Consider the following 22,574-nt stretch of genomic DNA (forward strand, 5'->3'; position numbering starts at 1 on the left):
TCCTGGCTTCTTTAATATGAGCTTCTGATCACAGTCAAAAGATTAATAGGGGCTGTACATTGGTGCTTGTCACTTAAACTGTGGGCATTTAAGGGACATATTGGGTGTAGCTGTCGGGTGTACTTTACTGTGGTAGAAAACTCTGCTGTGGAGGCGATCATGCTTTCTGATGAGTCAGCTTGTGGATATGAAACCTCCGGTGGCAGGCTGTGGTTGATAATGAATCACTGGAAGAGTCTGCAGGCACTGTGCGCTCCTCGTCATCTCTGCTAAATGGTGGGGGTGGAGGTGGAGTAGGTGTAGCCATTGAAGAGCCAGAGTCAGGGTCATGGTCCATTCTAATAGACTGAGGCTCTAACAAGAGATACAGACAAGAACTTTCTCTGACAAAGCTTCTCATACTTCCACATATTTAATGCTTTCAGGTGATTTTGTACATGTTTTTTCTCTTGTATTCTATCTCTTGACTTTCTGTCCTTGCAGAAATCCAGAATGTTTTATCCAAACACAAAAAGCCCTGATCACTATCCTATTCACATAAACCACATTTGGAGACAATCCAACTCTTGATTGGTATTTTTCTTTATCAGACTTGTTTCCCACGCTCACAAATGTCCAGTTTTGTCTATTTGACGGGCCTGATCTCTATTCTAGAGGCAATCATCACCACAAATCCAAAGTGTTTTTCACCATAATTTGATGGACAGTCAATTCAGCAAGGAGGAGCCGGTCTTCAATTACTCTCTTTCTTTGAAAAATATTCCCAGTGTTCCTGGAACACAGCATTTACTCATCCCTGAAATCACCTTTTGACCAGATGTGAACACAGAGAAACAATTGTTTTCCTGTTTCGTCCCCCTAAATTCTAACAGTTTATTTCAGATCTCTCGCCATTTGAGGACAATGTGCTCCATTCCTAGAAATCCCCATGGAGATGGTCTGGGGTCCAAATAGTCAGGCTCTCCATCTCTCAAATACATGAGGTTAGAGGCTGTAAAGCCTTCTTTCAAGATCAGTAAAAGCCAAGAGATCCCACCTCTGACACCAACCAAGCTCATTCTGGAAATCTGAAAGAAACTGAGACACACACAACCAGGTTGTCCTAAGTTGCATTTACCTTTGCAAAGAGATCAAACAGTAACAAGAAAAACAAAACAACAACAAAACATCGCGGCAGTCTGTATGACATTTGACAAAAACAAATGTATTAACACTGTGTATTAAAAAGTAATTTGTACATCAACATAGTGATCAAACTTTGAATCAAAGATTTCAAATTTAGACTCATAAATCCCTGTTCGAGGTTTTCAGACCAGTTCTTGTGTCATTTCCCTGTTTCGCTTAGCAGACCGATCATCTGATGCATTAAATCATTACTTATTATTAATCTCTGTCTTCCTCCCGACTCCCAACCAGCTGTGGGAGATAACTGTCTGTCCCTGAGCCTGGTTCTGTGGGAGGTTAAAAGGATGCTTTTCCTTCCCAGTGTTGCCATGTGCTTGCTCATAGAAGGTCATTTGAGGCTGGGGGTTTTCTATTACAATATAAAGCACCTTAAGGTGATACATTAAATTAAATTGGAAGTCTCTCAGTTCCTGCGTGACTTTCAGATACTATTGATTATTCATTATTTTCCTTCCCAAAGGCCTTCTACTTGTTATTTGTCTTATACTAATTGTCCACTTTCCAGCCAAGTTTTCAGCTAATAAGTCTTTGGGAATCACCTTGTTTCTGCAAAACTACTAGTATAGGTAGCCTATGTCATAATGTTACATTTGACACTTCTGTAGATTAAACTAAATAAATGTAAACAAATCAAATGTTTTCTTCAGCCTGGTGAACTATTGCTTTTGAACACCATAAAAATTCCAAGAAAGTCTGGATCACTGGAAGCAAAATACAAAGAAATGAGAGGAGGCTCAAGACTGTGGCAAAGCACTGCAAACACAAACCACGAGAGCCTGTTTTGTACGCTACATGTGCTCTCTAATAATCAAACGCAATGCATTCTGGGGCAGTGCGGTGACAGACGCCATGATTTTGCTGTAGCTGGACCAGAAAATGGATGCTTCCTGCTAGCTGAATGGGTAGCTGTAGCTGCAAGCTGGTTTTTTGTAACATTTTCAACTACAGTTTTTCAGGAAAGAGTTAGTAAGAGAACAGACCTACCAGACGGTTTCTTCTTTGGTCTGTTTTGATCCTTTAACTGTTATCAAAGAGTGTGATCAAGTTTTTGATGCGGGGCTGGGTTAGCTGGAAGCTACAGAATCAGTTAGCGGGCTAATGCTAGCACGATAATAATAATTGCCGGTTTATCGTAAGAATAAATGCGCTGTTTCCAGTTCAGTTAAAAGACAAGTGTACATGTAGATGCGATCAAAGGCTACACCTTAAGGTAAGAGCACTACACTGATATCTAACGAGAAACTTAAATGTTGATAAATGTGTTTAGCTTGTCCAACGTGTTTGCTTGTGAGGGATGGACCCTGCATAGGATGGAAGCTGTCGGTGTACTGCGTCACTATGTCGAGGCGATTGTGATGGCATGAAATCCAGCTGTTTTCTCACACTTTAACATCCATAATAGGCTTAAAATATAAATTTCGGTATTTTAACATTTTGCCCATTCACGGATTTTGTATTTTAGACTCTACGTGTTGCTGGGAGACGGTTTTCTCTGCTAACCGCATGGAGTGTGAATGAACGCGTTACCTCCAGCTATTTGTGTCTGTGGAGCTACAGAAAGCATGTGATAGGGCGCGAGGAGAGAAGCTGTGGTACTGTGAGAGAAAGTCAGGAGTGACAGAGAAGTGTGTGAGAATGGTGCAGGACATGTATGAGGACAGTGAGACAGGGATCTTCTCTAAACCCCTTCATGGTTACAGTGATGGTGGGCAGGTTAACAGATGAGGCCAGGCTGGATAAGGTGTTCACAGATGACATTGTTATCTTTAGGGACCGAGTGGAGGAAAGTTTGGGGATGTGGAGGTATGGACTGATGAGAAGTGAAAGTCAGCAGAAGCATCACGTGTGTAAATGAGAAGAAGACAGTGAAGATACAAGGAGTAGAGGTTGTGAAAGCAAACAAGCTTTAATACTTAGGCCAACCACCCACATGGACAGTGCACAAGAGAGGTGAAGAAAAGAGTGCAGACAGACTGGAGAGGGTAGAGATGAGTGGCAGAAGGATAGTAAGAAGAGTGAAAGGCAAGGTTTACAAGATGGTAGTGAGAGCTGCTGTGATGTATGGTTCAGGACGCTGGAACTGGCAGGAAGACAGGATTCGGAGCTGGAGGTGGAAGTGCTGAAAATGCTAAGATTTTCACTAGGAGGGACCAGGATGCGCACGATTACAAATGAGTATATCAGAGGACAGCTTGGGCTGAGCGATTTGGAGGCAGCGTTAGAGAGGCAAGTCTGGGATGGCTTGAAAATGAGCAGAGGTGGGATAGTGGATATATTGGATACAGGATGTTAAATATGGGGCTGCCAGGCAGGAGGATAAGAGAAAGGAGGAGGACATGTAGAAGGTTGTTGTGACGGAGGAGGATGGCAGGTATAGTGTGAGATGAAGGTAGATGATCCACTGTGGTGACCCCTTAATGCAGCAAGAAAAAGATGACCTCTGGTTCTTTATGCTGAAACTGTAACACGTACATTTGCCTAATCTGTCTGAAATCCTTGGCCCCATTAACAGGTATGGCCTGGATTTGACTTGGACGGTGCTGGTTATGGCAGAAGGGACGGACACTGGCGAGATGCCCTCCTTTGAGCCAAGTCCCAGTTCTGAAGCAAAAAAGAGACATATTTCTTCTGATGGCAGTGAGTGTTTATCTGGGTTGCTGTCATTTTCTGTTTCTGTTTTAACATGCCAAAGTTACTCCGGGACATCAGCGGAACTTAAATTCATAGTTTTCCCCAGGATGTGATCATCAGATACAGCAAGTTTTCTGTGTTTGATAGCAACATGATCTTAAAAACAGGAACAAAGACAGTGTCAAGTTTTGTTCATCAACAAGACCAAACCAAGCTGCTATAATGCACAGTCAAAACGTTTGATGAGAAAGTAAAATAAATGTAATATTGCTACTAATTTAAGATTTATTCTGTATCTTCCCATCATCCAACTCTAGCAAAATGGCCTCACTATGGACATGACAGTCTGTCAGTGCAAGCCTACTCAGTCCTTTATAATAGGGCTCTCATAGCTGTGCACTGGCCCCATGCAGATCCTAAGTTTTCACAGTTTATATTTACCGGGGGAAACTGGTCTGTGCGCCATTCTTGTTTAGGCTATTATTGGGCCCTTTAGATCGCCACATAGGAGACAAAAGAGCTGAAGTAAAATTTGTAGGTTGCACACACATAATCCTTCACTCTGCATAGCCCAATACCCACTCAGGTGGACACAAATGTGGCATTGTGAATCCCACATAGGTCATCAGGATATGTTTCCAAGCACCACTCAGCACTGACAATAGTTAATAATATATATATAATAATTAGTTTAGATATTTTCTTTATTTTCTTCATCTCATATGTCATTGTACTGAATTTGAGCAAACCTTAAGCTTGATGCAGACTACTTTTAACAATTATCCACCTCACATCATAACTGACTGAGGTGCCTCTTCATATTAATATTATTTCATTATTAATGCTATTATCTTTTTTTATATAACAGCAATAGTATATTACAATATTTTATTTATATTTTACTTTGCATCCACCAAGGGCTGCAGGTGATCTGCAGTTTCACCCTTTCCCAAGCTGGAGACATTTTCCTTTTCACATGCTTTCCTTGGCTGAACAATGACACAACCTTAATATACCTTATGCATCTCTCTATTTTATATAATATGTGTTTGTGTGAATTATGTATTTTCTTTCATTCTAGTCATTCTGGGCATGGTCTTCATCCCAACTATGTTTCATTGTTAACTCATGCACTGCCATTGACCTCTATAGCCGTCAATTGCAGTGAATGAGTCAATGGGTTTAACTCATTCACTGCCAATGGCTGGCAGTGAATGAGTTAATACCAGTTTACAGGTTGTTATCTTTGCTATTATTAGTTTGAATACATTACAGTTAAGCTCTAATTTAATTTAGCCTTTTATTTATTTTCCACTGCACTACAGTGGCAGCCTCAGTGGTTCAGCTAGCACTGACTTTTACAGACTTCTTACAACTAACAATAATGAATTGAATAATAAGATCACTCTAATTTCATAGTGTTCCTGTATCCAATCATCGACATTGAAGTGCGCACACATCCAAAATTCAGGACAGTAGGACCTGCTGTTATTAATTGTGTTTAATAGTAATAATAAGAAAATGTACACACAGTTGCACAGCTGCTAGCACTACTGTTTAGATAAATGCAAAGTTCAGCAGTTGAACACACAGCTTATGTGCTGACAGAAAAGATTAAATATACGTCTCCATATACCAGGGAATAGCAGAGGAAGCCTGAGTCAGAGGTGTGTTTTAACGCTTCAGGTTTCAGCAACATTGCAGCTCTCTATTTTGAAAGTATAAAGACAGTTCTGTGTTGCTGTTGTTGTTGTTTACAAACCAGGGATGCAATAGGTGTATGTCGATATCCTGCAATGACACTATCTGTAAATAAGGTGCTAGTGGGGTTTTTTTTCCTTTAATTTTTATCATTTAGTTTTGAAGATGCAGACAGACATGTAGTCAGATCACACAGCACTATTCAGCATACATCTGACATGCACATGTAAAAATCCATTATGAAAAATGTTGGCATTTGTTTTAAAAGGCCAAATCATTTGGGGAAATCATTAGCTAAATGTAGAGTGTCAAAACTACAGTTAGTCTGAAAAGCTAATATGGCTCAGCTCCTCACACCATTAACATGTTGTGCACTACCTCTTCATATGTTTCTGAACCTGACGATAAATGCCACTGTAATAAAAATAAGTTAGCTCTCTGTTTTATAAAAGATGTCTTTATTACTTTTTTTGTAAACATCTGTGATTATATGGGTCCCTTTTGTTTTTCCTTAATTGCTTACTTGTGTCATTTTATTGCAGGAGAGGAGCCCATGAGAAAAATGCCTTTGACAAAATTTGGTTCCAGACCTCGATTTGAGCCTGTGCACTTCGTAAGCGGCGGGAGCAGTGGAGGAACCTACACTGATGAGAAGGAGAACGATAAGGAGCGCAGGAGGAGCGAGCTGTACAGTCCGAGGGACTCTGAACACTTTTCGTACAATAGCAGCAGCAGAGCACAGGGATCCTCCTCAATGAGGCCCGCTTTTGACAGAGTGCCAGCATACACATCTGACTCCTGGGGTTCCCACAGGGACAGAGAAAGAGACAGAGACATTTCTTCAGGTAGTGGGTTGGGTTATGGAAGTCGTGGGTCGTCGTCAAACTTCTTGGCAAAAACACAGCAGGAGTACACAGCAAAATATGAAGCCCAAAACTTTCGGAGTTCAGACTCTTACTCTCAGCCGCCCAGGTACAATGGGTACGGGGGAGGGGGGCGATCAGGAGGCTGGGATTCGGGACGTCAGGGTTTGGGCTACAGCCATCAAGACAGGCCGTCATCGAGCAGGCTGTTCAGCAGAGTCTACAATAGCCCGGGGAGGAGCAGTCCTAATGTTTCTCAGTCGGGCTCTTCATTGCAGCCTCTTCCAATATCTCAGCCAACATTAGATGAGAAGCAAAGGCTGATTGCCAATGTAGCATCTGCACTGGCTGTTGCTTTTAGGGACCCTATGTACATGACTGGAAGTGACTCACCAAACTATAATTTCATGTTGAGCCGTAGCATCCAGGCCTGCAAAACCAACCCTGAGTATATTTATGTGAGCCTGAAGGATATTCCTCAGGCTGATCTACCAAAGAACAAGAAAGTACCGACAGACGGCTACGCCTGTGAACTGAGATGCCAGGGTGTGTATCTCGCTACTGGATACTCCGGAAGTAAAAACGGGGCAAGAGACAGAGCCTCTGAGCAGGCTGTAAAACTTTTCCTGAAACCAGTCGAGGTTCGTGTCGTGCAGCGTAAATTCAGACACACTGTAGTTAATGACATGGTTGTGTGCCAGCTACACAGCCCAACACCAGCATTTTTGCCTGCACTCCGCAACCCGGAAGATAAGCCGACACCTAGCTCCAAGGGCCAGTACGAGCCTGACAAGCATAAGCACTGGACAGAGTTTGTGGTGTTGGACAATGCTCACGACGCTATCTGCATACTGAACAACTCTGCAGCTTTTAATCGCATGAAGATAGACTATAAATTTGATCTGCTGCCCAACAGCAGTAAATGGCTGTGCAGCGTTTTCCTGCAGGGCGAGCTGGTGGCACAGGCGATGGGCACCAAAAAGAGCTCTAAGCACGCAGCAGCGCAGGAGGCGGTCAGAAAACTTCGCCTGAACCAAGCGCAACGGCAGCAGCAGCAGATGCAGCATCAGATGCAGCAGCAGGTGCAGCATCAGATGCAGCAGCAGGTGCAGCAGCAGATGCAGCAGCAACGTCAACCGCAGTCTCAGTACTCCAGAGGAAATATTCAGTCAGATTTTGGTGGACGATTCGGGCAACAAGGTGGCAAAAAGAAGCTGAGCGAGCTGGTTATCCTGGAAAACTCTGACAATGCAATCTGCATTATTAATGATACCGCTCAGTTTAATAAAGTGACTGCTGACTACAAGTTTACAGTTCTGCCCGATCATCGCTGGAAGTGTGAAGTTTACTTAGAAGGACAGTATGTCGCAGCAGGAATTGGGCCAAAGAAAATAGTGAAGCACATTGCAGCGATGGAGGCTTTAGTCACACTGAGACAGACGCAGGCTGTGGTCAAATCCAACTTAAGAAAGGAGGGTCACAGTGACGCCATATCACGTTCTCAGATCATGGGTCGCTCAGGCGAAGAGGCCACGAGGCAGGAGATAAAGGAAGACAACATTGGAAACCAGCTGCTCCGGAAGATGGGCTGGAAAGGAGGCGGTCTGGGCCGCGACGGGGATGGAATTGCAGAGCCAATCAGAGTGAAGGAACAGTTCTCGAGAGAGGGTTTGGGTATGGACACGGATAAAACCGCAAATCAGCTCAGCAAGCGCGACATCGAGGACATCATTCGGAGCTACGCCAGTTCAGACCGCCAGGACGATCTCCGCTTCTCCACTGACCTCACCAATGACGAACGCAAACAGATCCACCAGATATCCCAGAAATACGGGCTGCGAAGCAAGTCGTACGGACAGGGATGGCAACGCTTCCTCGTCGTCAGCCGCAAAGTACACAAAGACCAGCTCATTGGTCAACTTCTACAGGAAGGACAGGTGGGCCGATATGAGCTTGTGAAACCTCAGACCTCACACGAATTTGCATGATAGGAAAAATCGTGTATATTTTTTTTTTAAAGGACGCATTCATCGTCTTGGACTTGAAGGCAAACTGCACTCAAGCGTACCTGCTGTGTTTGTACTATGTTACAAATTTCCAGCACATGTTAATAAATGAGAATCTTTCAGGTATCTCTGGTGGTTTCAGCATTCCTTTGCCATGAACTGTATTTTAGCTCTAACAGGGGCTGTAGGATGGATTTTGTCTTTTTGTCTCTCCTGCTTTTCCACATGAGCTTGTGGTCAGTGCATTGTGCTATCATCTCCTAATGACGCTCCTGTTAATGCAATTCTTTCCAGTTTAAAAAAAAAAACACATTTAGGCTTTTGTCACCTTTTGTTTTGTTCTGTGACTATTTAAGAAACCTGGCAGAATATGCAGCTTTTCTCACTGCTTGTTTGTGAACATTGGTAGACAGTTAACTCATCAAAGACAAGGATTACAACGGCATTAACATCAAACTGTAGCTAGGTGCTCATACCAGTCCCACTGTAGTAATAAGGCATCTATTCAGCAATACCTGCAATGTTGTTTGCTATTTCAGAACATGGAGATCATTTTACAAGTACAAGAGCTGCATCCATGAGCAGAAAATCTTCACATTGTAAGCTGTGATCTTTGTTAATGTCAGATGTGTTGGTTTATGTGAGTACAGTCAACGTGTCTGCTTGTTTTCACAGCTGTAATGACTGAATAAATTAAAACTGAGAATCATCAAAGAGGCTGAAATTAATTCAAATATTTTGTTCATCCGGGTTAAGAAATAAGTAGCAAACAAATGGTGTATATTTATTTTTATTTACAAGAAAATGTACAGTTTGTTACATGGGTTACCGGTGCAAAGGTTTATAATCTGAAAATGGACACCATCCTGTTTAAAACAGTGTAATCAGCTTTTCATGGCAGCTGATTTCCAAGATTGTAAAATAGCATAGAAATGTTTACACAGCTTTAAAAAGTCAGCATTATGAAACCAAGTTAAGTGCTTGGACAGGGTACGAAATATCCTTTCTCTGTATTGAAGAGGGACATTTGTGTTTAGATTATTTTCCTTTTAAATCAAAGGCATGGCTTTACAAGAAAAGCTGAGAGAGAAAATGACCCCCAAAAGGCATCTGCTGAGTTGTTAGAGGGATAGATGTCTATGCCAGGTTAATTTTCAATCCCTCTTAAAGGCTTTTGACAGGCAGAGACAAAACCAAGAAGAGTGAGCCCCAAAACACCCAAGAACAGCTTTGCTTTTTGTAAATATGAACTGCCAGTATCTACACAGCAAACCACACAGCAAGCACATCTAAGTATCTGTCGCCCTATCATCCGACCACATTACTTCATGTATGAATAAATGGGTAGAAAAGTGACGGCTGAGAGAAGAGAGAAACAAAACGTTGGGGCATGTAGCAAGTAACCCGGATATAACAAGGTACATTAACTTTTACCAAACATACGCTATTGCCCAACAACAGCATTCAGCAGGAGTGAATGCCACAACACAACGGCATACAAACTTTGCAACAGTTAGGGGGACAAATATACCAAAGGATTTTATTAAGATGTGTCATTTCATTTTGGTGAGATCGGTCAATTTTCTTGATCAGTGTTTTCTTGTTTCTGGGCTGGACACTGTTCATACTCCCAACGACAACGGGGGTCAACAGTCACGCCAACTCTGTTCAACAATAGCAGAAACCCTTTTCTCGTACTCCCGTTTGTTTTCCTGGTAGAGCTGGGCTGCTTGGCTGTTGGCAGGACTGTTTGGGTTTGGCTCATCCAGTAAAGACTTTAAATACACAACAGAGAATGCCTGTGGGTTAGGTTTCTAATAACATTTTATGGCGTAAGAGTCAGAGCTGCGTACTCATTACTGTAAGGCGGCAGGATACCTGTATTGAAGTTAAGATTGAAGACACATCATAGGTTGGACTCCAACGATTCTGAAGAATATCTAAGCATATGCTGCCGTCTGCATACACTGCAAAAGAGCATTGAAGACCACACAATGTTAAAACTTTAGGGCGTGATTATTTTAACATCAATAAATATCTCAAACTCAGTATGTTGGTAGATACCATTTGGATGAAACATTTTGGAGACAAATCTCACTGTCGGAGGTTTATTTGGATATTCCTCTGTGAATTCAATGGTAAGTTTGAAGGTTCCTGAGAGAGAGAAGGAACAGCACAACGTGAATTAAATTACAGAATTGTTTGGATATAGAGTACCATGTATATTGATGGTGATTGACAGTGTCTTCTCTGCCGTTATTAATGTTTTTCAAATATTAAAAAGTTTAAGATTAATAAATACATTAATCAATGCATAACGATAAGCAGTTGTTGCTTTCTGGCCAAAAACAAAAAAAAAAATTCTTCCACTAAAATATACTCAAAACTGTACCAATCGATATGATCCAACTACGAAAGCTCTATGCTTAACAGTCATCATGGTTTATTGCTGAGTTAATGTCAGGTCAGCGTTGGGAAGATGCATTATGTGGATGCAAAGGGCTTTATGGACATCTTACCATCTTCAAAAGGTGTTCCCTCAGGTCTACAAAAGAGGAAACAGTAAAGGGGATAAATCACCTGCAAAAACGCACTTTTCAAAACAGCCACAAAAAGTCTGATATAGCTTTTATTAGAGCAACTTACCCAAAAATGACAGCATTCCATACCATGATATTGTTTTCTGATGGGGCTCCACTAACTCCAGCTGGAGGGTCCTCTTGCAGCCTGACAGATAAAATGGACACACAGTTATATCACAGGTAAAGAAAATGACTGAAACAGTCAGTTGTCAAAGTCTTTACTATTATTACCTCTTAGGCTGGTCATTAGGGCAGGCGAGTTAAGTATTTAAAACTGAAAATGAACCTCCTAATGTATTAATCCTAAAAGGACTCTGACACTACATGATTTTATCTGTTCTGATTTTATCTGTTTTGATTTTATATACTGTTTTGTTTGTTTGTTAATTAGTTAGTTAGTTTATTTGCTTGTTTTAATCAATTTTAAATCATGCTTTTTATTTGTTCTTGTTTCTAATGTCTCTGTAAAGCACTTTGAATCACCTTGTTGTTGAATTGTGCTATACAAATAAACTTGCCTTGCCAAACTTGCCTTACATATTTACCAATAACATACACTTAGTGCTTGGCAATTATATATATATATATATTATTCCACTATTTTCCGTTTCATTGTGTTTCTTCTTTTGTGTAGCTTTACCTTAATGAGATATTTTACAGAGCTACTCGGCTTTATTTAAGCCATGTTTTTATGATGATGTTTAATGTTTCTGCCTGCAGTAAGACAGAAACTTAAAACTTTTCAGAGTAATGTTTTGAGGCAAAAGACAAAAAGAGAGTCCTTTTAAAAACACATCTGACGGGCCATTACAACCACTACCTGTCTGATTTAACCAGTTCAAGTTCATCCTATTAGTCACGCTCTTGAAGTATGCTGAAATACTATAAATATCGTGTTACAGTGGCCCAGAAGAGATTAGATTTTGGACCTTGTGACCACCAGTACTGTGTGGTTGGAACATACTGTGCAGGTTTTTAGTGGCTGCATAGCAGATGGTTTCTGATCTTCGGGTTCAGGTAGCCCTCTGTCAAGGCCCACGGATAGAAGGTCTCCCAGATCAGTGTGTATATGAACAGTTTATCTAAACGTTTCACCTGGATTTGAAGGGCCACCTGGCTACTCGCTTTGACTACAACCTTAATTACAAGTTAGAAGCACATCCAACTGAAATCATATTGAAATATTGCTGTTTACAGTTTAGGCTAAATGTTCGGTGATCGTCTCAGTTAGTACTACGACACCTAAAATAAGCCGGGACTCTTAAGTTGCACTACCTGAACGTTACTACTCCCGGATGCCTTGCTAACACCGGTGTCAGCGCCCCGGCGTAATTATCTTTACAGATCAGTAGCTTACCAGTCAAACATTCGTTAGTACTACCCGAATCTTCACCCACTTATGATCATCTCGTGTTTTTAAGACCCTGAATTTTATTGTTGTTGTTTAATAGCGGTGTTGTAGTTTTGATTGCCGTTTGGGCTAACGCTAACAAGCTAGCGGCAGGAGGCTAACCTTAGCTACTTCTCTGTTGTTTTCCTTTCGCTTACCGTTTAAAATCTCTCATTAAACGTCGTCTTGCTGGAGTTGACATCTTGATTAAATGGAAACCCAAATCGTTAACAAATACCTAAGCGGGTCAAACGTGATGAAATGCGTGTTCTTTTTTTTAATCGGTATATTATTTTAACTCTTAGCTGGCTAAGCTAAACGATTTGCGGCTAGTTTGTCAAATATTTGGCTGCCCCTCGCCAGTATAACGACTGTACCAAATACCCAAAAGGGAGACCTCACGCCGCTTGCGTTGAAATTAGTAAACTGTACAATCACATAAAGCCAAATTAAAAAGTGGATACAGAATAAAACTTTTGGATGTTCCTGTACTTGTACGAATATATTGAAGCTCGTTTTTACTATCGCTAGAGCGTTTTTATGTAGGTTGGTGGAACCCGTCTCTACACTTGAACTATCCCAGCAAAAATTACGTCATATGTTTGCACCCACATTAGTTGATTAGGACGCGCTAACGCCTCATAAATGGGCCTATCTTCTGTTTGTCGTCCTGTTCAGTACTGACTTTATTAATTTACTGATCTATTCGATGCATACCCAGTTAGCTCTGTTACTTTAGGTGTAACCCGTGCCTAAGACATTGAGATTTAATGTACAATACTTTCCAAACACCACTAGATGGTGCCTAGTTCCCAAGTGTTGTATATAATACGCTACAGCAACCCAAAACAGGATAGCTTTAAACATATGTAAATGATAAATAAACATAAACGTGTAATGTATAACGCGAAACCATAAAAGATTGTAAGGTCAGATAATAATAGCTAACAATCATGATTTAACCAATCTGGAAACCAGTGAAAAAGTAATGTTGCCTCCTGGCAGACATGACTTTCCCATATGGTCTAGCGGTTAGGATTCCTGGTTTTCACCCAGGCGGCCCGGGTTCGACTCCCGGTATGGGAACTGCTGTTTTTGTCTCAAATTCTAGTATTTAGGCTTTTAATGATGATTTGACATTGGCAGTAATACAAGCAATACATAAAACCATTCAGTAATTTTTTTCCTTGATACGTCTGGCACAGCATGCGGTCAATATTTCCAGGGAATCGACCCCGCCCGTCAGGGAGTTTTCGTCAGTTGCTCTCATCTCACAAGGGCTTGGACTTTCCCGGAAGATGCCTGTTCCCACTTTATATCTCCATGACGCCTGTCGTAATATTAACAGAGTACAGGGGAACAAAATCTGCTCAAACTAAACCCCAAGTTTCGCGTGTAACACCGTCATTTTCTCTTTTCTCAACTTAATTTTTAAGTACATTGTGTCTGAAGCTGTGGGTTGTCTGTAAAAATCGCACCTGCGACTTCGTAACGGTATAAGTAAAATTAATTCACTTTTAACGTGTAAATAACTTGAAAAAATCCAACTTTGCTGCGCATGACACACGCAAATGACAATTTTTCATGACGTGTATAAAAATTATGAACCATTTTTTGCCGTTTTTTTAAACTAAGAAACTTTTTTAAAAACGCCTTTTAGCTCTTAAACCGCTTCCGTCTGCTTCGGACTCGCGTACTACTACCACGCTTTGGGAAAACTTTGGTGCCGGGCCAGCTATTTCCCAGGAAAATGTGACTGATAGGAATTCCCCACGCATCAGCCCCCGCCGGAGAAAACCTCGACCTTGTGTCAGCAAGCACACGAAAGCAGCGGGAGGGTAAGCTGACCGGTGACTGTGTGATGATGTAGCTGTAGCACCGTAAAGTCTCCAACTCGCTCCAGGGATGTTTTTCTAACGTCGCCGCTTCTTAAAAAATAAGAGAACAGCTTCTTACTGGCTATACAAAGCCGGGGAATATAATGTACTGATAACTTCTGCTGGGGTAAGTACATCTGGGATTTAAAAGGCATGTTTTACAGTAATTGCTTGTTTTTTTTTTGTGACTAACAGCGTGGGTGCTAACGTTGAGATCGCCTTAATGTACATTTTTCTTTTTATGGATACAGGAAATAATGTGTTTTGTCACCACATGTAAGCATTTATATACTAAATGCACTCTAAAGAAACACGACTGAACCGATATGATGTACTAGAAGCTGCCACACGACCTGCAGGGCTTTGCTCTGCCTTGCTTTACTACTCCATAGATTTCTGTGACTCCCCTTTGTGTCAGTCAGCTGGCATGTGACTACATGGTGTGATGGTGTGTGTCTGTATGAGTGTGTGAAAAATAGTTCAGATCAGCTATAACAGAAGAGTACCAGGGCACTTTTTCTGTCTCCACTTTTGTTTTACTAGATGAGAGCTTTCATTTTGTCCTCCATTATGAAAAATATAGCCTTGACCCCTGCACAGCTGCACTAACTATAGGCCTAGAAAGTGTGGAAATTGAGAGTCTGTGCATAACTAGCCAGTTAGAGCAATATTCAAATTGGCATATCTTCTATCTCTGACTGCAATTAAGTGAGATTACAGATGAAATGACTGCTCATTTGAATAATTTTCTAAGCATGAATGTCATTTTTCATGTCTGCAGTCATGGTGAGCTGGTTGTCTTTTTTTGGCCTTTCTGTTACATTAGATCAGAGCTGTTTAAATGTGTATTTTCAACTTCAGCTACGTAATTATGTACAATTTTCATAATTTCCTGAAATGTTCTTGAATAAAATACAAATATATGCTATGAGAAAGTATGTTGTACTGAAACACCCTGAGGTTTCCTCACAGGGGTCTCTCTGTCTCTGCAGGATCAATGAATGTTTACTGATTTACACAAATATAGATCCGGCATGCTTGACAGAAGTGTTGATCAGCCCTATTCTGTAGTGAGTCTAAATGTTTGCCAGATGTTTACATTTTTGCTCTGAGATGCTTGTATCATGGGAACGACAAACACCGTCTGATTGGCCGGCCTTTCGGAGCAGGAGGCCGTGACGCAGAGGGAAGAGGTGGGGGGATTTAAGAGCTTTTAGTCTGACGGCCCCACTAGAGACGGGAACAGCTGGACCCACCAGTCCTTCACCCACCCCTCTCCCCTTTAGACTTCCCATGGTGGGAACACTGGCAGAGAGGCTTGTGGATAATTGGAAACTTCAATCCACTGAAAGCAATTATCCAGAACAAGACTTTCCAAATATACTCCAGTGTGGAGTCTTGTTTGTTTCAAACATGTGCTCCTTGTTTTAGGAACATCTTGCTACGCTGCTGCCCACACTTTGCCCCTTTCCTCTCTGCTTTTCATTGCTTTAATGTTGCATAGGCTTCATCTGTGTGGACTTGAGCACTCTGTGGATAGAGTACTGTGTGGTTTAGGCTAAAGCAGTTCCTGTTAGCCTTCTTATCTTGTGACAGTGATGTCACCATCAGCAGCCTGAGCAGCTGAGGAGTCTGAAGATGACCGAGGACAACAATGGAGAGTCCTTGTGTTTCTTTAAGTGTTGAAGGGCTCCTCAGACATCAGATATGTCTCCTTGCCCAAGATGTACCCGCCTGGCTTAATGGGCTTCTGGATATTGATTTAACTACACAAAAAGAAGAACTGAGCTCTTATCCCATTTAGAAAGCAGCACTCCAGTTTCATAATAAGCTTTCAGAGCAGCCTTGCTGCAGAAAGGGAATATAGTAGCTTTTTTTGGTTGCAAGTTGGTGTATGTGGTAATCTTTGAAAACAAGTCAAACTTCTTGCAAATCTCAGAGATGTTTGAGTATCAAGAGCTAATATGAAGTTCTGTTATCTGGTGCTTTAGTGCCCACACATGCAATTTCAACCTCAATAACTGCGTAATGACTCACAATTTCACATGGCCACCAAATCTGCTCAATGATCCTTGCTTGTAGGTGTAAATTAATGCCTTAGAAATAACCACAAGATGGCAATGTTCATATGCTAAACAAACAATCATATGGGAAGGCTGAAACCTCAAATGACTTGCATAAATGCAGGAACTGACTTGTGAAAAGAGAAACAAAACTGTTGAACTTCCCCCTTTTTTCCACATGTAGAAAAATACCCACGTCTGTCTGTTTTCTGTTAAAGGCTTGCAGGGGAACTGCTGATTGCAAAGTTCCTTAATTGTATGCTACTGTTGAACCAGCCCAAGCCATTGACACCTGAGTATCACCTTGTCAGACACGTTTGATTGCTAGGCAGCAGGAGCAGCAATGAACCACTGCCATTGGACATGACGTCAGAGAGAAAGGAGAGACAGGGGAAATTCCACCTGTAACCTCGTTCTGCTCTTATGCTGCTTGCCTCACAAGCATGTGACTCGGTCTAGTCATTAGACCTTGGTTTCTTCATGGATCTGCATATTTTTTTATGACGTAAAGCACTGATAATGACTAGAACTATATTTAGCATGTAAAGGAGGACAACTAGATTGTGTAATACAAGTATCTAGCTGTGATACTTGGAAGTTAGGATGGGTTAGTTTTGTGAATTCTGCCATTCTTTACTGTGAGGCAAGTTTCCTTCCTTGAATCATGAAGCATCATTGTAAAACCTATACCTATGCTTAGCTTATTTGTTAATTATGAAAATGCACATTGGGGCACTAACAAATCCTTTGTGTTTCAGCCAAAACAATACTGTGCACATGTGGTCAACATCAGTAGCAGACAGGTGAATGTAACCACATAGCTAAAGAGATAGATAGACTCACTTGTTACTTCATGATGTGCATCCGTTTAACTGTTTGTTAACACAAAATATCCAATCAGCCAGTCACATGGCAGAAACTCAGGTTTGTATTTACATGCATTTAGGCATGTAGACTAGGGCTGCCATGATTAGTCGTCTAGTCACGATTACGTCGACTATCAAAATCGTCGACGACTGATTTAATAGTCGACGCGTCGTTTGAAGCTTTGTAAGATCACAAAAGACGCAGGAATAAGTAGCAGGATTTAAGAGTGTAATAATGGACTGAAACAGAAGATGGCAGCACTGCATGTACAAGGATGCCAGCTGCCGTTAAACCCCGAAGAAGAAGAAGAAGCTGTGTCCCAGAATTCATAGCGCAGCTAGTTAGTTTTAATATTACTCTTATTATTCTTTCTGGGTCACAAAATAAACGTTTAACATATTTTCAGGCGAGAATGTAGCTGTGTAAACCTCAAATATCTGCTCAGTTTATCAAGACGCCACATACTTTCAAAAGCGCTCCGACGTTTTCGGAGACGTCTGTTACCCACTAGCTTAGCCGGGGCTAGGCTCACTAGAGCCGTGAGAACACCGGACTCCCGGCAAATCGTTTTCAAACCCACCGCCGTCTTTCGCTACTCAGGTTAAACATGATATATGAGTCACTTAGATAACTTAAAATTTTATTGTTTGGCTTTTTTTAGTATTTTATTTGTTCCTGAGTAAATCAGTTTGTCTGAGATTAAAGTTATAGTTTTTACACAGCTGAATAAACGTCAAGCAGACAGCTGATCATCAGAAGTGTGAGATGCTCGAGAATTGACTCCGGTGTCCTGTTATATTTTAGATAGCAAGGAGTTTATTAAACTTCACCGAGACAATCTGCAAGTTTCATTAAAATTTAATAAACTATCATCTTGTCTTTATTTTTAGTTAGCACAGACCTGAAACACTTAAAGCTGTAAGCTAATGATAGTTATATAAGAGCAGATGCTGCTGGTGCAATAAGCTGTACGTTTTACTCCAATGGATGATGATCTGATTAGTCAACTAATCGCAAAAATAATTGGTTACTAGTCGACTATCAAAATAATCGTTTGTGGCAGCCCTAATGTAGACATGGGCAAGATGATCTGCAGCTGAAGTTGAAACCGAGCATCAGAATGGGGAAGAAAAGTGATTTAGTGACTTTGAATGTGGCATGGTTGTTAGTGTTAGATGGGATAGGATGGTCTAGAAGTTCTCTAGGTGACAATGCTTTGTTCTTGTCAGAGGTCAGGGGAGAACGGTCAATTGGACTGATAGGAAGGCAACAGTAACTCAGAAAACGTCTTGTTATAACCATGTATTTGCAAAAAGCAAGCCCAAATTGGAAAATAGAAGATTGGAAAAGTGTTGTCTGGACTGATCAATCTCAATTTCTGATGTAACATTGAGATGGTAGGGTTGCAATTTGGTGTAAACAACATGAATGCATCCTGCCTTGGGGGTACTGGTCAAATTGTATGGAGAATATTTTCTTGGCACACTCTGGGCTACTTAGTGAAAATTGAAGATCAGTTAAAGCCTGCCTGAATATTGTTGGTGAACGTGTCCGTCCCTCTATGACTACAGTGTACCCATTTTCTTATGCGACTAAAGGATAGCACACTGTGGCACAAAGCTCAGATTATCCCAAACTAGTTTCTTGAACATGACAATGAATTCAGTGTGCTCAAATGGCCTCTACAGTCACCAGATCACAATCTAATAGAGCACCTTATGATACAAGAGATTCACATCCTGGATTACAGTAACTGTGTGATGCTATCATGTCAACGTGGAACAAACTCTGAGAAATGTTTCCAGCACCTTGTTGGATATATGCCATGAAGAATTAAGGCAGCTCTGAAGGCAAAAGGTGATCGAACTCTAAACAGAGTACTAGCAAGTGCCAGGTCAAAATATTTCTACCGCAAGTTGGCAATAAATCTCCAAATTAGCTTTATTTTTATTTTCTATCTAAAGGGGAGGCTAAGTCTATGCTAATAATAACACAGTAACAACTCTAATGAACTGGGCTAAATGTGCCCCCATAAAGGTTGTTTGTTATCATTGGCTACGTGTCTTTTAAAAACGAGGCCTGTAAAGCATTTATACAGACTAGCTGAAATTATGGGAGGGGAGAGTTATTTGGGTTTATTGGCTTTACTCTGAGGAAAGCTTTGAATCTGGGTGCATCATAAAACTTATATGATTAATTTGTTTGTTATTAAAAAGCATACATTGAAAAATCACATATATTTGTGTATTGGTGTTAATGATTATTGCCTTTTAAAGGCACTATGGGGTTTGGTGCCATAAGACAAAACTACTTCCTCTGTTCATTTCTAGTCCAAACTAAAAGCCTATTTGCACTAACTTTATATTGATCGGGTAGCAAAATTGATCCTCTAATCTGAACCCTAGCAGGAAATTAAATAAGTATATTTCATTACTGTTCCTTTTAAGTAAAAAAATCAAGAGAATATAATGAATTTATATGCAGCTGGGAAAACTAAAACCCTTCAGATGCTAAGAAAATAACATAATTTAATATTTGGCCAGAGCACACAATCCAGTCTCAGTGTATGACTTTGTCTGCGGGGAAAACTGCTGTAGGTTGTTGGCTCTGGCAGCATGTTGACTTCATGAGATTAGTTAACCATATTACTTATATTTTTTATGGTGCCAACTGAGGTCCTTGTAGACCCACAGTGTAGCATGTTGTATCACTGATGTATGTGTAATTACATTAAGGAGTGGCTTAGTTTGTAATGTTCTAGCTTTGACCACACGAAGTAGCTCCTCACAAAAATAGAAACTGGCTTTGTCTGCAACTTTGGCATATAATGCTATTTCATCCTATCATTTTTCATGTCTCTTAGAGCTAACGAGGTACTGTAGTAGCAAGTGCTTCACAGACGCTTTTCATGAGTCAGCTTAGCCAGTGCGGTTTGGATTTAGCTCTGCTCAGAGAGGCCAAATGATCTCCCCTCATTCAACTTTCATTAAATGTAACATACACAAGGAGAGGCACAGCTGACAGAACTTACAGGGTTCTCTGACGGTTCATTACATCCACTGAAACGCAATTGTCTGTCTTCGCCATCCGTGCATTTGGGGTTTGGTTTTGTTCTTCTGGGTTAATTTCAGAGTGACAGTGGCAGTTCTCAGCCTTGCTGAATTATTTAACTGCATGCAGCCTATTGGCATTATAATCAAGGCCCTGAGTGGTGGTGCAATATGTTCTAAAGCTCTCATAGTATTTTATTAATAAGCTTCAGATGATGAGCTAGGGCTCTGGGGTTAAAAACTACTTTGTATTTGCCTATATCGGGGCGAACATGTGCTTAACTTTGAATTAGCTGGTGTGACACAGGTGGACTTCTCAAAACCGTATTGTTTTTCATCATAACTTGCTTGTGTGAGAATCAGCCTATGTGGTTATAAATCCTTTCTGCAAATATCTAACTGCATGAAGCTGAAATAGCCCATGTAACCGAGGTGTGATGTGAGTGATCTCTGTATTTAATTTTTAATAAGCTGCAGTCTGTGTGTGTGGCTTGAGCAGCAGTGAACCTAATGCTACTACTCCATCCACTCCCTGTTTATAAAAACGTACATTATATTGTACAATAAAGTAAAATATTTATACCACCCCTGCCTTGTTTGCTAGCATACCCAGAAGATAAATCTAAAACTGTTGATAACTCAGCCTATCTCTTATACGTTGGGGCTGTGGGAGCATGTGAAGCAATTTTACAACACTCCCTGTATGCTAAAGTTAGCAGGAAACAAGCTTTTTGCTTCAGTTTACAGCTGTAGTTAGTGTCTTATGGACATTTCAAGTCTGTTACTGTATGCACTCCTCCTGGTTAGCCTAACTGAGCCCAATAGATGCGAAAATGTACCAAAAATGTGAAAAAAATAGACTCTGAGGCTTCAGTTTGCACCTGTCCATACACATATGATGTCATCCGGTTATCCCTGTACAACAGCTATTGTGTAACGCTAACAGCCTGATTGATGTCTTGCGCAATACATTCCACAGTTCCCACTGTGATCTAATGTTTCCATTTTGATAAGAGGTGGCGTCACATGCAGCCTGGCCTGATTCATGCTGTGGCAAGATGCTAATGACACCGTGGCTGGATAACAGACTGTATATTAAAGATGGACGTAGCCACTGTGACGTCTGCCACTGGTTAGTGAAGTCAGGTGATGGGGAAAGGGGTGGATCTCACAATGTTTATTCCTACAGAAGCAACTTGTGAATGACAAGGAATGATCACTTTAAAGCATACACTCTTTTGTTGTCTGTTTGACTGTAACTGGGGACACGATTTACAAACCAAACAACATGTTGTACTCAGAAAACCTTGAAATTAGTAACTGAGGTCATAAACTTAGCAGCAAAGCATTTACTGAGGTGACAGATGAAGTGAGCAGCAAGGTTGTTTTCCCATAGATGTTCACATAATCTTCAATTAGTCTTTTCACAACCAGAGGAGATGATCCTGGTTGGCACTAGAAAGAATCTAAGTTAGAGCTAATGTACTGCTAGATGATATGTCGGTTTTTAAACTTTTATATGCAACAACATGAGCAATGTTTACGACACTCAACTTTAACAAAATGAGGTTTAATCTTCTTAAGCACGGTCTCTGTTCATTCTGCGCCAACTCCCAGGAGGCTGGTTGTTTCCAGAGCTGTGGAAATCCAAAATATCAGCAAAAACTTCCCAATATTTTACAGGTAGTTTGTTCCCCCCACTGCCAATAAATAACCAATAACAATCCTGATGTAAAATTCAACCACTGAGAATTAGGTCAGAAGAAAGCCTAAGATGAGATCTTACATTTCAGTGACATAGTTTAATTGCCTGAAGTATATTTTCAGAAAAAACAAAAGTATATCTCTTCTTAAAGATCTTTTTGTTTAAAGCCCTTTTTAAAATTCTGAATAAATGATAATTACATTTCCCATGATAGTCAGCAAAATGTGGGTTACACTAGCTTTTTATTTAACACATTTTTCCACATTCGCAGAGTTTCATGTGGCTGGCTTATGCCCATTCGCAGTGAGAAAGCAGGCACGAGAGGGAGAGAGAAGTGTTTGAATTTATCATTTAGAAGACAGGCCCAGAAGGCTACACAGTATCTCTTTCACAAGTCATTTTCAGCTGCATATGGTTCATGTTACACATTAGCGTGAGTGTAGTTGGGTGAACTGAGTACCACATTGAACACTCTCCGATAGAGACCTGCAATCTTCCATCATTCTCTGCTTACAGTTTCTGATGAATCATTCACATATGATGGGCTGAGAAGTTCCACATTGCATTGTCTTTATAGCTGTATATGCACAGCTCTTTGTTAAGTCTTTATGCAGTCATGCTTCATCAGCATAGTGAGTCATCATAGATGCCGGC

General features: G+C 40.8%; 3 protein-coding genes and 1 non-coding gene across 8 annotated transcripts in view; 3 read left to right on the forward strand and 1 right to left on the reverse strand.

Annotated features, from left to right (window-relative positions):
• The first annotated feature begins 2,004 nt into the window (after window positions 1–2,004).
• nkrf (NFKB repressing factor) lies at window positions 2,005–9,100 on the forward strand. Its single transcript, XM_026146014.2, has 3 exons — window positions 2,005–2,395; window positions 3,698–3,822; window positions 6,060–9,100. Exons 2-3 carry the CDS (start codon window positions 3,732–3,734, stop codon window positions 8,366–8,368), a joined length of 2,400 nt encoding a protein of 799 aa, XP_026001799.1. The 5' UTR covers window positions 2,005–2,395; window positions 3,698–3,731; the 3' UTR covers window positions 8,369–9,100.
• Window positions 9,101–9,160: 60 nt separating this feature from the next.
• ube2a (ubiquitin-conjugating enzyme E2A (RAD6 homolog)) lies at window positions 9,161–12,947 on the reverse strand. Of its 2 annotated transcripts, none has more exons than XM_026146020.2 (6): window positions 12,517–12,947; window positions 11,033–11,113; window positions 10,906–10,931; window positions 10,451–10,540; window positions 10,265–10,353; window positions 9,161–10,161 (listed from the first exon to the last, which is right to left on the reverse strand). In XM_026146020.2, exons 1-6 carry the CDS (start codon window positions 12,558–12,560, stop codon window positions 10,033–10,035), a joined length of 459 nt encoding a protein of 152 aa, XP_026001805.1. In that variant the 5' UTR covers window positions 12,561–12,947; the 3' UTR covers window positions 9,161–10,032. The 2 variants fall into 2 exon arrangements, with proteins under 2 accessions (XP_026001805.1, XP_080145658.1); XM_080289532.1 differs by lacking the exon at window positions 12,517–12,947 and adding an exon at window positions 11,200–11,222.
• A 425-nt stretch (window positions 12,948–13,372) lies between these two features.
• trnae-uuc (transfer RNA glutamic acid (anticodon UUC)) lies at window positions 13,373–13,444 on the forward strand. The gene has a single exon. It is a non-coding gene; the product is annotated as a tRNA-Glu (tRNA).
• A 172-nt stretch (window positions 13,445–13,616) lies between these two features.
• Window positions 13,617–22,574, forward strand: part of elf1 (E74-like ETS transcription factor 1) — a 39,113-nt gene continuing 30,155 nt past the window's right edge. The window contains exon 1 of one of the 4 annotated variants that reach the window (XM_026146046.2): window positions 13,617–14,196. The gene's annotated coding sequence lies outside the window, so the exon portion shown is untranslated. Of the gene's footprint in view, window positions 14,363–22,574 lie in introns of all 4 variants that reach the window. The other 3 variants (XM_080289559.1, XM_026146038.2, XM_080289563.1) reach the window with 3 other exon arrangements.

This window comes from Astatotilapia calliptera, chromosome 2 (assembly GCF_964374335.1).
Source record: "Astatotilapia calliptera chromosome 2, fAstCal68.1, whole genome shotgun sequence".
Lineage (NCBI taxonomy): Eukaryota > Metazoa > Chordata > Actinopteri > Cichliformes > Cichlidae > Astatotilapia > Astatotilapia calliptera.